Here is a 13599-nt window from a genome sequence, read left to right as displayed (position 1 = left end):
GAACATGGAAAATGGTAGACTTACCTGAAGGAAAAAATGCAATTGGCTTGAAGTGGGTGTATAAGACGAAATTTGCTACAGATGAGAGTTTAGAGAAGCACAAAGCTCGTCTTGTGACAAAAGGATATGCACAACAACATGGTATTGATTTCGAGAAAACTTTCTCTCCTGTAGCTGGTTCGAAACCGTAAGGATTGTTCTAGCATTGGCAGCACAACAACAATGGTCGGTCTATCGATTTGATGTCAAGTCAGCCTTTCTTAATGGATAACTACAAGAAGAAGTCTATGTTGAACAACCAGAAGGTTTTGTTAAAAAGGACAGCGAAGAAAAGGTGTATAAGTTAACAAAGGCGTTGTATGGGTTGAAATAAGCTCCTCGGGCGTGATACAACCAAATCGACGAATATTTTCAGCAAAATTGATTCAAAAGGAGTGCAAATAAGCCTACCTTGTATGTGAAAAAGGGAGGTAAAAATGATTTCATCATTGTTTGTCTTTATGTTGATGATATAATTTATACTAGTTCGTTTAAATCTCTTGTTGTTGAGTTCAAATCACATATGAAAAATAAATTTGAGAAGATAGATTTAGGTTTGCTACATTTCTTTCTTGGCTTAGAAGTTTGTCAAACTGATGGTGGGATATTTATCTCACAAAAGAAGTATGCCAAGGATCTTTTCAAAAAATTTGGTATGATCAATTGCAAACTAGCAACTACACCAATGAATTTGAATGAGAAGCTGCAACAAAATGATGGTGCAGAGATGGTCGATAAGCATCAGTTTAAAAGCTTTGTTGGAGGCTTGATTTATCTAACTCATACCCGTCATGATATTTCGTATTCTATTGGTGTGATTTCTAGGTTTATGCAATGTCCTTCAAGGGATCATTTCGACGCAGCAAAGCAGGTTATGCGATACATTGCTGGAACTATAGAATATGGCATTTGGTACTCTAAAGTTTCTGATTTCAAATTATGCGGGTTCACAGAGAGTGATTGGGCGAGCTCCTTGGATGATAGGCGAAGTGTTTCAGCGAATGTTTTCACTTTAGGATCAGGAGTTATTACTTAGAGCTCGAAGAAATGAGCAATTGCTGCTTTATCATCTTCGGAAGCAGAATATGCTGCAGCAACTTCAGCAGCATGTCAGGCAATTTGGTTGCGAAGAATGCTAATAGAACTCTAACATGAGCAAGATGGAGCAACTGTGATATTCTGGGACAACAAAGCAACGATCTTAATGACGAAAAATCCGACATTTCATAGCCGGACAAAGCACATTGATATTTGCTTTCATTTTATTCGTGGTTTGGTTGCAAAGGAAGAAGTTTCTCTATCATATTGCAGCACACATGAGTAGTGGGTTGATATTCTTACAAAAGGTCAAAGGAGAAGTTCTGTTACTTTAGAGCTATGATGGGTGTTAGTAAATTTGAATCAAGAGGGAGTATTGAAGACTGATTCAAATTACGTGATTATTTAAATTAATATTTTTTAAATTTATTTTCTGTTAACAGGTTAAGTTTGTGGGTAAGTGGTGCAACAACGTGATTTTTATTTTTTGTAAGTATTAGTTTTTTGTAAGCCTTTAATAAAGCATTTTAATTGATTATTCACATATGAAAAAGAAGGTAGTTTTTCTGACTTGGTCTGCTGAATTTTTGCTTCTGTATCCATAAGGTGTTTAAAATTTCTCCAACAAGTTATGTACATGGAGTGGGTGATCAATGCCTGATGTGGGAGGTTATGTGAAAGGAGGGAACGCGGTTACGTACATGGTGATGGATGATTTGTGTTAAGCCCATGTCGTGTTCCACTATGTCCATCATTTCGGTTTTGAAGGAGTTGAATGTGGAGAATGTTGACCATTTTGATCTTAAGCTTTTTCATTTCAACGTCCAACATGTATGTGTGATTATTGAATTCTAAGTTTTGTGCTCCATGTGTGCTCATAAATAAAATCATTTGATTTTTGTGTTTTGATTCTTAAAACTTTCAATTTGATATCTAATTAGGTTTTTATTTCTTATTTAGCCATATAGCTTAGTTTAGGGTGACTCGCTCTTTTGGATTCCGAAGATCTCAAATTTTGTTGTGGTAATATAGATGAGATTTGTGGACTTTGATATCATATTTGATAGTATTGAATTTCAATTCAAAAGCAATTCACAAATATCCTTATGTTCACTTAAGCAAACAAGTGAAAAAAAACATAATCAAACTAAGTGGAGTTGGTAGTAATGCATAATCAAATATATTTGGAAAGAATGGAACAACAGGATCTTTAGAGATAAACAAAAAAGTACGATAAACATTTGGGAAGAGATCTGCAATTTCATTGGGTTGTGAGCTAGTAGACATCAATTGTTTTATGGTTACAAGCCAACTACAATTTCATTAAACTTTTAAGCTTTCTAAATCACTACAAGAAATCTGGCCTTTAATGTCGGGTGGAAAAAATGAAAAATAGGCTTTAATGTCGGTTTTCAAAATGCGGATCTTTAATGTCGGTTTAAAACCGACATTAAACGTCCGCATTTTTAAAACCGACATTAAAGCCCCTTTGTAATTTTTTTAATTTTTTTAATTTGGTAAAAATCAAGTTTTCTCTCTCTTACTTTACCTTTTCTTTTTCCTTAAAAGTTTATATATAAATTCTCCTCCTCTCTTCTTCCTCCTTATAACTTTGAAATCTTCTAACCCTAAATTCTGCAGCCACCAATCAAATTTTCTTGCAGATTCTTTTTTCCATCGACGATTTGAAGATTTACTATGGTCAGTAAAAGAGAAGGTCCGGCGATCGGAATCGATTTGGAACCACGTACTCTTGCGTCGGTGTGTGGCAGCAGGATCGAGTTGAGATCATTGCCAACGATTGGGGCAATAGGACGACGCCGTCGTATGTTGCTTTCATCGACTCTGAGCGCTTAATCGATGATGCAGCTAAGAATCAGGTCGCCATGAACCCGATTAACATTGTTTTTGGTAAGTTTTCCTTTTCTTTTTTTTTTATTATTATTATTTTTATTTTGCGCTTTGAGAAGTCCTTCCCAGTTGTTGCAACTATTTGTCTGTTAGAAAATATTGACGTTGCAACTATTCTTGGTTTTGTTTTTTATTAGTGATGTGCGTTCAAAAGGAAAGTTCATTTTTGGATGCGTTAATACAAAATTATGGAAAGCCTCCCAGTGATGGTAAGCTTTCATATTCTTTCATCTTGAAAGTTTTTTGCATATTAACTTTTTCTTGATCATGTTCTCTCTGTTGCAGCAATCCAAGTATTCTGATCATAGTTCTGATCTCTTATATCAAGTTTCTTGTATCAAGTTTGTGTTTACATATGATTTTGTAACCTTTCTATAAAAATTCATAGTTTATTATCTAACATCTGCCGAATAGTTTCCTTGCAAATATGCATTTTACAGTTTCTAAAATTCCCTATACCTTACAGCCTGCTGACTGGGATGACAGAGAATACATTGAAGATCCTAATGATGTTAAACCAGAGGTATTTAGCGACACATTTTTCCTGATGGTAGCAGGTTGCTATATTTCATAGCTTTCAATGAATTTTTCATTCTTTTATTTAGGGATATGATTCAATCCCAGCCGAGATTCCTGATCCGAAGGCTAAAGAGGTTTGTTGTTAATTTTGCATACATAATGTAGTCTTATCAAGTCTTCATTCTTCCTTCCCTAATTGCTGACGAGATCTAGTATTAACAAATTTTGTTGGAAAACTTTTTCTATGTAAATTAGTTGTTCTTTTGATGTACTTGATCTCTTTGCTCTTTCTTAAATAGCCTGATACATGGGACGAGGATGAGGATGGCATGTGGAAGGCTCCCAAGGTTCCAAATCCAGCATACAAGGGACCGTGGAAGCGTAAGGTGACTAAAGTGCTTTCCTATATATGCTCACTGTGATGTGTTCTATACAAGTTCTCATTTATCTTATGGCATGCTATACAGAAAATCAAGAACCCCAATTACAAGGGAAAATGGAAGACTCCATGGATTGATAATCCAGGTATGTTTCTTGTCAGCTGGTCAGATAGAGATGGATGAAGCGATTTGTGACAAAAGCAGTGCCTTAGCGTTCATGTGGAACCTTAATAAATGTATTTTTTAGGCTTTTCTATTGCCTGCTTGAAAATCAAACTGCTTGAAAATGGACCTGTCTATTTCAATGTTTTAGATAACTGGTAGAACAGTAAAACTAGTTACTAGTGATACATAATCATGACCTCATAGTCATTCTAGGTTGATTCTTTGGAGCTATTATTTTATTCAATTGTTAGAGTTCTCCTTTAAGAACGATCTTATATGCTACCCAACTTTGCAATTTTTTTTCCTCATTAAAAGACATCTATATTAATATATATATGTTTTTTCTTCGTTTGCTGTTTTATTTATCCAGAGTTTGAGGATGATCCTAATCTTTACGTGCTAAGACCAATAAAGTATATGGGCATTGAAGTTTGGCAGGTAGACATCATGATTTGTTTTTGTTTCCCTTTCCAAAAGTTTATTAATTCAGAGTAAAATTTAAAATTAATCCCGTTCTTGTGTTTTGGTTAATTATTGTATTTGTCAATGGTTTTGTTCTGTGTTCTAGTTGAAGTTTAATAATGTCCCCACTAACCGATCTTTCAAACTATGTTGCATAGCATCTGCTTAATGTCTGATGACGGATTAATATTTTGCAGGTAAAAGCTGGATCAGTTTTTGACAACATTTTGATATGCGATGACCCCTAGTATGCAAAGGAAGTTGTTGATGATACGTTTGCAAGAAATAAGGAGGTATATATTTCATTTACTGGAAATTTCTTTTTGGACAGTCTCAAGTAGGAGGAGCCTTTATATTTGATTTAATGAAGAGTTGTCAAGATGTGAAAAAGAAAATCTACGACGAGGAAGAAGAGAGAAAAATAATAGAATAGTAGTTATGTTTGAATGATGAGTTGTCAATTCAATGTGTTCATAATTTCAGGCTGAAAAGGAAGCTTTTGAGGAAGCAGAAAAAGAAAGGAAGGCTAGGGAAGAAAAGGTGAGAAGTCTTGTTGGTTTCATTGCCCGATGACATAACACAACATGAATTCTTAATTTCTTCATTTTAATATACATTGAGTATATCTGATATAGGAGGCTCAAAGGGCTCGAGAGGAAGGTGAAAAGAGAAGAAGGGAGCGAGACTATCGTCATAGAGATAGGAGGCGGCATTGCAAGAGGAGAACAGGCAGCTAGCAAATAAGGTATAAAATTAATTATGTCTTATATATTTGCAATGTTGTATATAAAATAATTAAAGTAATTTAATATTGTTGAATAGCCTCTAAGAATGTAATATGTTCATATACTTTGAAAATTTTAGGTAAAGGAAAATGAGAAGGCTTTGGTTGAATGTGGACAGTGCGATGTTCCAAACTTGGTTCATAATAAACAGCCCATTTTTGGAATGACACCACCAATTCCTTCTTTATCTTTCGGGTATATTCCTCTTTCTCTCTTTCAACTGAGAAATCTTTTCTCCTCACGTTCATAGATACGTACTATAGCTTGTATTGATTCAGCTATATCATAATTTCATCGTTAGAAGAAAGAAGCTGTCATTAGTTATCTTGAAGGATAATTGAGATACTAAGGAGTACTAAGTTGGTATGATGAATTGTTTCTTTTTTTATATACTGATTTACTTTTATTTCTGTATTTTTTTTCCTTTTTGAAAAATTGAAAATATTAGAAAAGAAGATGAATATTTTGTGGAGGAAGATGGGTGGACTCAAATTTTGTCCCAACTTCAAATTAGTTCAAAGGAACAACCCTGCTCTTCTCTTTTCTTCATTCTTCATTCTCCACCACTCGGGCTTCATTCTCTGAGGTACCATTTTTCTTTCACTTTTCTCCTTTTCATTTGTTTCTTTTTTATGTGGGCTATGACATTACTGCAAGTTTGGTAGGTTGAAGTTGCGAGTTTAATTGAAAGGGATCTCTGTGGGTGAAGTTGCGAGTTTAATTGAAAGGGATCTCTAGATTCAAATTTGTACTTAGGCTCGACTTGTGAAATTTGGAACATCAGTCTATTTGTGGTTGATTATGCATACTAGGTTGTGGTTTTTCTTTTGAATTTTTTCTGTTTGTGTGTGCATCCATTTTGTGGAAAAATGCTTGTAATCTCATTGAAAGGGAGCGTTAGTCTTATATTCCACAAAAAACCAACTTCCTTATATAATCTAACTAAATGGTACTCAATACTGGGTTGTGTTTTTTCTTTTGGATTTTTTCTGCTACTATTGTTGGACGAGCTGTTATGGATGATGCTAAAATGGCAATGCAGACTAGGAGTACTAGTGGTAACTTTGTTATTGCTGATGTTGCAATTTCTTTAATTTTTATGTTAACTTTGAACTTTGAAGTTACTAAACTTTGAGTTTAATTCATTTGCAATGTCTTTAATTTCTATAAGTTAATTTTGGACATTGGAGTCAGTAAAATTTGGGTTTAGTTCATCTGCAATGTCTTTAATCTCTATATGTTAATTTTAGTCTTTGGAGTTAGTAAATTTTGGGTTTAATTAGTTTGCAATTTCTTTAATTTCTATGTTCATCTTGGACTTTTGGAGTTACATATATAGGATCACGTTATATTTCGAGTTCTTTTTTCTACCTAATCTCCTTATTTTGATGTGATTAATAAGTGAATTTAACTACTTATTAGATGCATATATTCTACCTCAATGTTTAAATACCTCACGTTTAGCTTTGTTTTGGTATTGTTTGTAGAATGATTGAAGTTATATCGGGTTGAAAGTTGAGCAATTGTGTAGATAGCCAGGCGATCATTGAAGGTTGAAGATTGAAGATTGAGAAGACGTGTAGAATTTTTCTTATTTACGTCTTGTATTAGGATCTTTTTTCATATACTGTTGTAGAATGTATATATAAACACAATATTAAGTTTTCATTTTGTGTATACAAATGTAAAAGATAAATATTATAGTTTCTAAAATAATATTAATTTTATTGATTCGTTAGAGCGAGAAAAAATATTTATCTATATGGATTCAATGTTGGTTTATAAAAAATGGACGATAATACAAGAATTAAATAAATATAAATTTCTAAAAATGGACAACAAGTCTTTAATGTCGGTTTTAAACTGACATTATTGGCCTCTTTAATGTCGGTTTTAAAACGACATCATAGCCCAATCGACATTAAAGGGCTTTAATAACACTATCAAAGATGTCGGTTGAAAACCGACATTAAAGGCCTTTAATGTCGTTTTTAAACCGACATTAAAGGGACCTTTAATGTCGTTTTTAAACCGACATTAAAGCCCAACCGACATTAAAGGCCTTTAATAACGCTCGCAAAGATGTCGGTTGCCAAGTGACATTAAAGCCCTTTAATGTCGGTTTTAAACCGACATTAAAGGCCAAATTTCTTCTAGTGAATTAATGTTTTATGGCGCTTTTCTCTAGTCCTTTGTAATATTATTACCATGTAACATGCAACTTTTCTTAATGAAAGCAGAGAGTGGAGTACAGAAGGAGCTCCTTTGGAATCTCCTATTTGCTATACTTCTCTATCGTTTCGTCGTAAAAAGAAAAAAAAAACTCAAAACTCGAAAGAAATTCACAATAGAAGACTTAACTGTTCTTTGTCATTATGGATGGATTGTGGTAATGCATATCAAATGATATTAAACTCAAAAACTACAGATTCGACAAACCAACGTTGCATTGAAAATTGTTGGTTTAGTATTTAATTAAAACATATATTACAAATTATATAATATCTATAAATCTGAAAGATTTCACAGCGATTTAACAGCAAGAAAGTTTGCTAGTGTACATACATGTACTTATCTTTCTTTGTCATTATGGGATGGACTATGTGTACATATATGTACGCATATACTATATCTTTTTTTTTTCTTTTGAAAAGATACATTGGGTCAGTAGGTGCACTGGGCATCTCCACTAGGTGAACACCCCCTTAGCACCATCATCATCCCGACTTCATTAATTATAAGAAAGGGAGTACACGAAGACGAGAGAACGATACAAAAGAGGCTAGAGATAAGCCCGAATAACCCAAAAGAAAGGTTAACAGAAAGCATTTAAATTAAGAGCAATGGTGCCAGCAGTGTAGTTATAGAACTTTCAAGATCTAATAGTCCAGAGGCCAGTAAGCACGCGGATGTCTTCCCATATTTCAGTCGGAGTTTTTTTTCTTGTCGTTGAAAATTTTGCTATTTCTTTCTTTCCAAATCAGCCAGAGAGAGACAACAACCAAGTTGAAACGAATAATGTTCTTCTTTGATTTTTGTTTAGAAAGATAGATGTACTTACAAAGGGCAGTCGTATTTTGAACATCAACATTCGGCCAGTTCAGAGTCATAGAGTCCCAAATGTAAAGGCTGAAAGAGCAGAAGGAAAACAAATGGTTTATATCTTCGTCAGCTTCCTTGTATAGGATACACCATGATGGTTTTAGACTCCAATTTGGAAGTCTTTTTTTTTTGTAGATTCTCAGCATTATTGATGCGTTTGTGTATAAGAGACCAAATGAAGAATTTACATTTTTTTTTATATGCTAACTTTCCAAAGGTTATTGTAAATAGCTGGGTCTATATTAGTGTTTTCTCTTTGGGCTTCTTCATGAATGGGTGCTTTAACAGAGGCGACAGAAAAAATACCATTTGAATTTACAGAAAGTCTTATCCGCGATTTTGAAGAGGAGTAGGGAAGGATGCAGTTAATTCATATCATTGTTGTATTTCAAAATCTCTGAGAGGCCTTCTAGGGAATAAGTTCCAATTTGCATCCACTGCATTCCACATCATATTAATGGAGCTCTCCTTTTCAGTAGTAAGAGCAGAAAGCCTTGGTCTGTATAAGTTCATAGGGTTGTTTTCATGCCAAAGAATATGCCAAAAGGAAAGACTTTCACCATTATTTATCTTCCATTTAATCTGGTTCATAAACCAATCAACCCCTTTGATGATGGAAGTCCAATGAGACCTTTGGTTGTTGTATTTGCCTTTTGAAGGGATATCCCCTAAAAAATCTTTTTCATATTTGGCCTGTATAATATGCTTTAAGAGGGGGGTCAAATTCTGTAATGAATCTCCACAGCCATTTGTAAAGCAGAGCAAAATTTATGTTTTAACTCTACTAATACCCAGTCCACCTTTTTCTTTAGGATAGGTGATTACAGCCCAGTTAATAAGGTGGATGTTTTTCTTATCGCTAGAATTTTTTCAAAGGAAGCTTCTCCAATATTTCTCAATGTTTCTGCAAACAGAATTTGGGGCCTTAAAAATAAAAAGCTGATACGTTGGAAGGCTAGCAAGGGTGAAGTTAATCAGTGATTTTACCTCCTTTAGACAGGTAAGAATATTTCCAATTACTTAGCGTTTTTTTAATTTTTTCATAAATGTCTTCCCAAAAAATCTTTGTCGATGGTTTACCACCAAGAGGGACACCCAGATAGCTTATCGGCATTGTGAAGTGAAACCCCATTTTGCAGTCATCTCCAAAGTTCTTGTAACTCCCACATTAATTAGAGAGATCGTAGATTTTTGGAGGTTTATATTAAGACCGGAAGCCAGCTTCAAAGAGTTTCAATGCAAACTTCAGGTTCTCCATAGTTTCGTTATGATCTTCGACAAATAGCAAGATATCATCCACAAATAACAGGTGGGTGAGATTAAGATACTCATTAATTTTGACTCCTTTAATTTTGTTTTGTTCCTCTAAGGATTTCAGCAGTCGACTTAAGTAATCCATAGCAATAACAAATATAAAGGGAGATATGGGGTCGCTTTGCCGAATACCTCTTGTTGGTTGTATCTTGCCTCTTGGTTTTCTATTTATAACAACAGAAACGGGGAGCTCCCTATATCTTATTAAACTCAAAAACTACATGTGTATGTTATAAAATCTTGTAGTGAAATTGATATATTAGTAAGAACTAAATAACTAAAACATAACTTTTCCGGCACGCTTATGAGAGACATTTCTTTCTACATTTACTATTAATCTACTTTCCACATTTTCATATAATAGTTATTTATCTTAAAAACATACACTAATTATTAATAATCAATAATAAATAGAATTATTAGGTTTCCAATCATTTTGTAAAATTGTCATAATGGTAACTTATTTTTTTCTAGATATGTCTTAAGTTTGAAAAACCAAGATAAATTTTATAGTTAATTTTTTTAGAGAAAGATATTTTTGTTATGGCGGTAAAGGATCAACCATAACAATATTTCATTGATTAAGGAAGTTAAAGAAGGCTGGAGGGTAGTCTAAATCCATTTATTAGTGAGAGAAAGCATTAAAATTGAGAGATATGATGCTTTGAGTGTAGTTTTTGAGTAGAGAGCTTCTGATTGACCATATGCCGATCAGATTGTAGATACTCTTCCGATTGTTCCAAAAGCTAGAGGACTTTTCTTTGAAAATTCGATTATTTTTTTCCAACTAAATTGTCCATAATGCTGGTGCATTCACATTTTCTAATTAATTAGATAAACAGATTATAATTTAACTAAATTTTTAAGATTAATTGCACTACCCCCAACTCCATTAGGTTGAACTTTCAAGGCAAAACATTCCAATAATAATTAGTAATTGATAGGAATTGGAGCTGATACAGTCATAAAATTTTAAAACACATAATAATAATAATTTTTTTTAACAAGGATTGTAAAATTATCAGAACTTTCTTCCAAGGAAAACATCAGTGAGAACAGTCTTGGATTGCAGGGATGCCCTCAGCAGCTTTACTCCCTACCATACCAGCAGAGAACATATTCAAAATGCTATCAAATATAACAAAATAACAGTCTTGACATTAAACAATGATTACTACAACTATCTATCCTTTCTCTTATTCTGCCTCACTCTAAAAGCAAATGTCATAAACATTTTTTGAAAGTACATTCAAAATATTTGCTGTTAGTTCATGTACTTTTAAAGTGTATAATTAATAAAGTCACCAACTTTCAATCTTGACATTAAACCTATTTGGGGCAATGATTTTCTTAAGATTATAATAATTATCTTTCGCTTCAATAATGGATATTATTTGTATGGTACTCTCCAATTAACTAGAATTAAGACTATTTCAAAAACTTCCATCCCACAATTGTATTATTTTACGGTCATCATCATTTTCTTTAGTATTTCTAATCAGGCTAACCTACTCTTTGTCCCAAGACGACGCTCAAACTAGAAGCTTTTAGAAATTAAAAATGTAACTATTTGACCAAATTATAATAAAAATAAAAAAATATACCCGATTAACATCCAAAGTGATGACTTTTTCCTCCAAAGCACCAACTTCTTTGATATTAAACTTGTTCAAGAGAGTAATACTAGAAATGGTAGACATTGGTTTGACACTCAAGTCATCCATCACCATATATGTCACCACACCTTTCACAAACCCTCCAAAGTCTCCCACATCTTGTGTTGTCTGTGTATTTGCATTTGGTGGATTTACAAGTGCACATTCTATACTCATTGCATTCCTACAACTCGGACAAACCGCCGTAGGGTTACTAGCAACGTTATAACCACATCTATTACCACATAAGTAGAACTTCTTTTTGTCAGCATAAGATTCGATGTTTGGCAAAAGCAAGGTAGAGGCAGAGAATGAAACTTTAGGCTTTAAAAGGTTGTCTTTGCTTTGATTTGGCTGCAAATATGTGTCATTCAAAGCTTCAACACTCTCATACAAATTAGCCAAGCTTCCAACCATGCCTTGTTTTTTCAGAAGCCTAATCACAGTCCCAAGTGGAAGGGAAAGGAGATTGAAAAGAAAATCAATCAAGTTCTTGTCTGCTTCACCGAAAAGAACTCTTTTTTGTTCTGAATCTATAAGAAGCTTTAATCTCACTTCACCACCTGATCCTGCCATATTTTAGTTTATTGAGGACAAAGTTTTGAGATTATATGAAATTTTGTTTTATTTGGAACCTATTTGGGTTCATTTGTGTGGTAGTGTATATATGTACTTATGTAGTGTTGACGATTAGAATTTTGCATAGCTTCACATTCAGCGCCCTGATTGATATGTCCAATAGAAAATGTATCAATTTCCTATGGGAAAAATTAAATGCTTAAATAATTCTGTCTATTTTTTTTTAATCGATAAGAAACTAATAGTTGATTTTTAGTCTCTCAGTAATTTCTTAAATTAAAAAAAAAATATTAATAATTGTGGTGCGGTTCTTTTAGTCTATCTCGATCCCCGTCCACTAATAATTATGTTTTTCTAGTGCATATTTTCAACAGCTTTAAATGTGGATGTTGACGAATGATGACATTTCGAAAGGTTTCTCAATTTTATGGAAACGTCAATATTTTTAATGAACCTTCTAGAGAAACTATCAAAACGATAAATTCTAAGTAAATAGTTAAATTGATAAACTAATATTTTTAATAAATAATTAAATTAATAAACCAATATTTTTACGAACGATGATTCAACTTAAGTACACAATTGATTAAATTAAGATTATAGCCTAAAAGATTTAATTCACCACACCTGCGCATGTTGAACTCAAAAAAGAAAATAAAAGAACTATACTTTATATACCATTCATTCTTTTGTTTTCTAGTTTGGTTGTTGTTTTATATATAATAAACAATAAAAAGAAGTACATTCACAAAGGAAGCGAGTATATAAGAGATTGTTGAACCAATCTTGATCTTATACCTCAATAAGTTGATAAGTTACTATAAGTTTAATTTAAAAATAGAAAATAGGGACCTCAAAACATTTATTTTTGATACACATGTCAATTGATTTTGAGATTAAAATTTTTGTCATCTAATATGGTATTATAGTCTATGATTCTAATTAAATATTTGTCCAATAACCAAATATTAGAACACGATCTCTAAATGGTTAAAGAGGCATCATCTGAGAAGGGAAAATAATACTTCGGTATAGATGTCTCAACTTAATTGATTATCTTGAGTACCTAATTTCGACCTCTTCTTTTTTCTTTTTTTTTTTTTTTATTGAAAAATCATCCAGAAAAGCCATGTCGAAAATTTCACCTAATAAAAAATAAATATATTGCCACATTGCACAAGTTATGGTAAATTTAATGGGTAATTAAAATGGATAGTAATTGTTAGAATAATTATTAATTAAGTAGCAACATTTTAAACAAATTACAAATATAGCAAAATCTATCGATGATAGACTTCTATCGTTGATAGACTCCTATGGTTTATCAGTGATAGACCAACATTTGCTACATGGTCTATCGGTGATAGGCTCCTATCATTGATAGATTTTGACAAATTTTGCTATATTTGCAATTTTTTTAAAATGTTGCTATATACTTAATTATTTTGAATATAATTGCTACATTTGCAACTACCCCAAATTTAATTGTACCAAAACTTTTACAAAGTATCAATGATTAAGACAATATTGCAACCTCAAAAGTCAATCATCCCAACATTAATGTTGAATTTTATTGCAACAACCGATGCAATCAACTCTAAACTTCTTGGGTTTCAACATAGAATTTTCAACATGTCTTCCAAAATTATA

At 32.8% G+C, this 13599-nt stretch overlaps 3 protein-coding genes across 3 annotated transcripts; 2 read left to right on the top strand and 1 right to left on the bottom strand.

Moving 5' to 3' along the window:
- The first annotated feature begins 724 nt into the window (after nucleotides 1–724).
- LOC107991848 (uncharacterized mitochondrial protein AtMg00810-like) lies at nucleotides 725–1075 on the top strand. Its single transcript, XM_017047243.2, has one exon. It carries the CDS (start codon nucleotides 725–727, stop codon nucleotides 1073–1075), a length of 351 nt encoding a protein of 116 aa, XP_016902732.2.
- Nucleotides 1076–3398: 2323 nt separating this feature from the next.
- On the top strand, nucleotides 3399–5503 carry LOC127151468 (calreticulin-3-like). Its single transcript, XM_051091356.1, has 9 exons — nucleotides 3399–3511; nucleotides 3594–3641; nucleotides 3807–3893; nucleotides 3975–4032; nucleotides 4423–4490; nucleotides 4712–4807; nucleotides 4998–5054; nucleotides 5150–5259; nucleotides 5379–5503. Exons 1-6 carry the CDS (start codon nucleotides 3416–3418, stop codon nucleotides 4760–4762), a joined length of 408 nt encoding a protein of 135 aa, XP_050947313.1. The 5' UTR covers nucleotides 3399–3415; the 3' UTR covers nucleotides 4763–4807; nucleotides 4998–5054; nucleotides 5150–5259; nucleotides 5379–5503.
- A 5161-nt stretch (nucleotides 5504–10664) lies between these two features.
- On the bottom strand, nucleotides 10665–11946 carry LOC103500268 (uncharacterized). The gene is made up of 2 exons (XM_008463513.2): nucleotides 11320–11946; nucleotides 10665–10811 (listed from the first exon to the last, which is right to left on the bottom strand). The coding sequence occupies exons 1-2, from the start codon at nucleotides 11944–11946 to the stop codon at nucleotides 10737–10739; spliced, it is 702 nt and encodes a 233-aa protein (XP_008461735.2). The 3' UTR covers nucleotides 10665–10736.
- Nucleotides 11947–13599: the final 1653 nt, after the last annotated feature.

Source organism: Cucumis melo, chromosome 10, assembly GCF_025177605.1.
Source record: "Cucumis melo cultivar AY chromosome 10, USDA_Cmelo_AY_1.0, whole genome shotgun sequence".
NCBI lineage: Eukaryota > Viridiplantae > Streptophyta > Magnoliopsida > Cucurbitales > Cucurbitaceae > Cucumis > Cucumis melo.
Note: the sequence above shows the minus strand (reverse complement) of the source record. Positions and strands in the feature narration are given on the sequence as shown.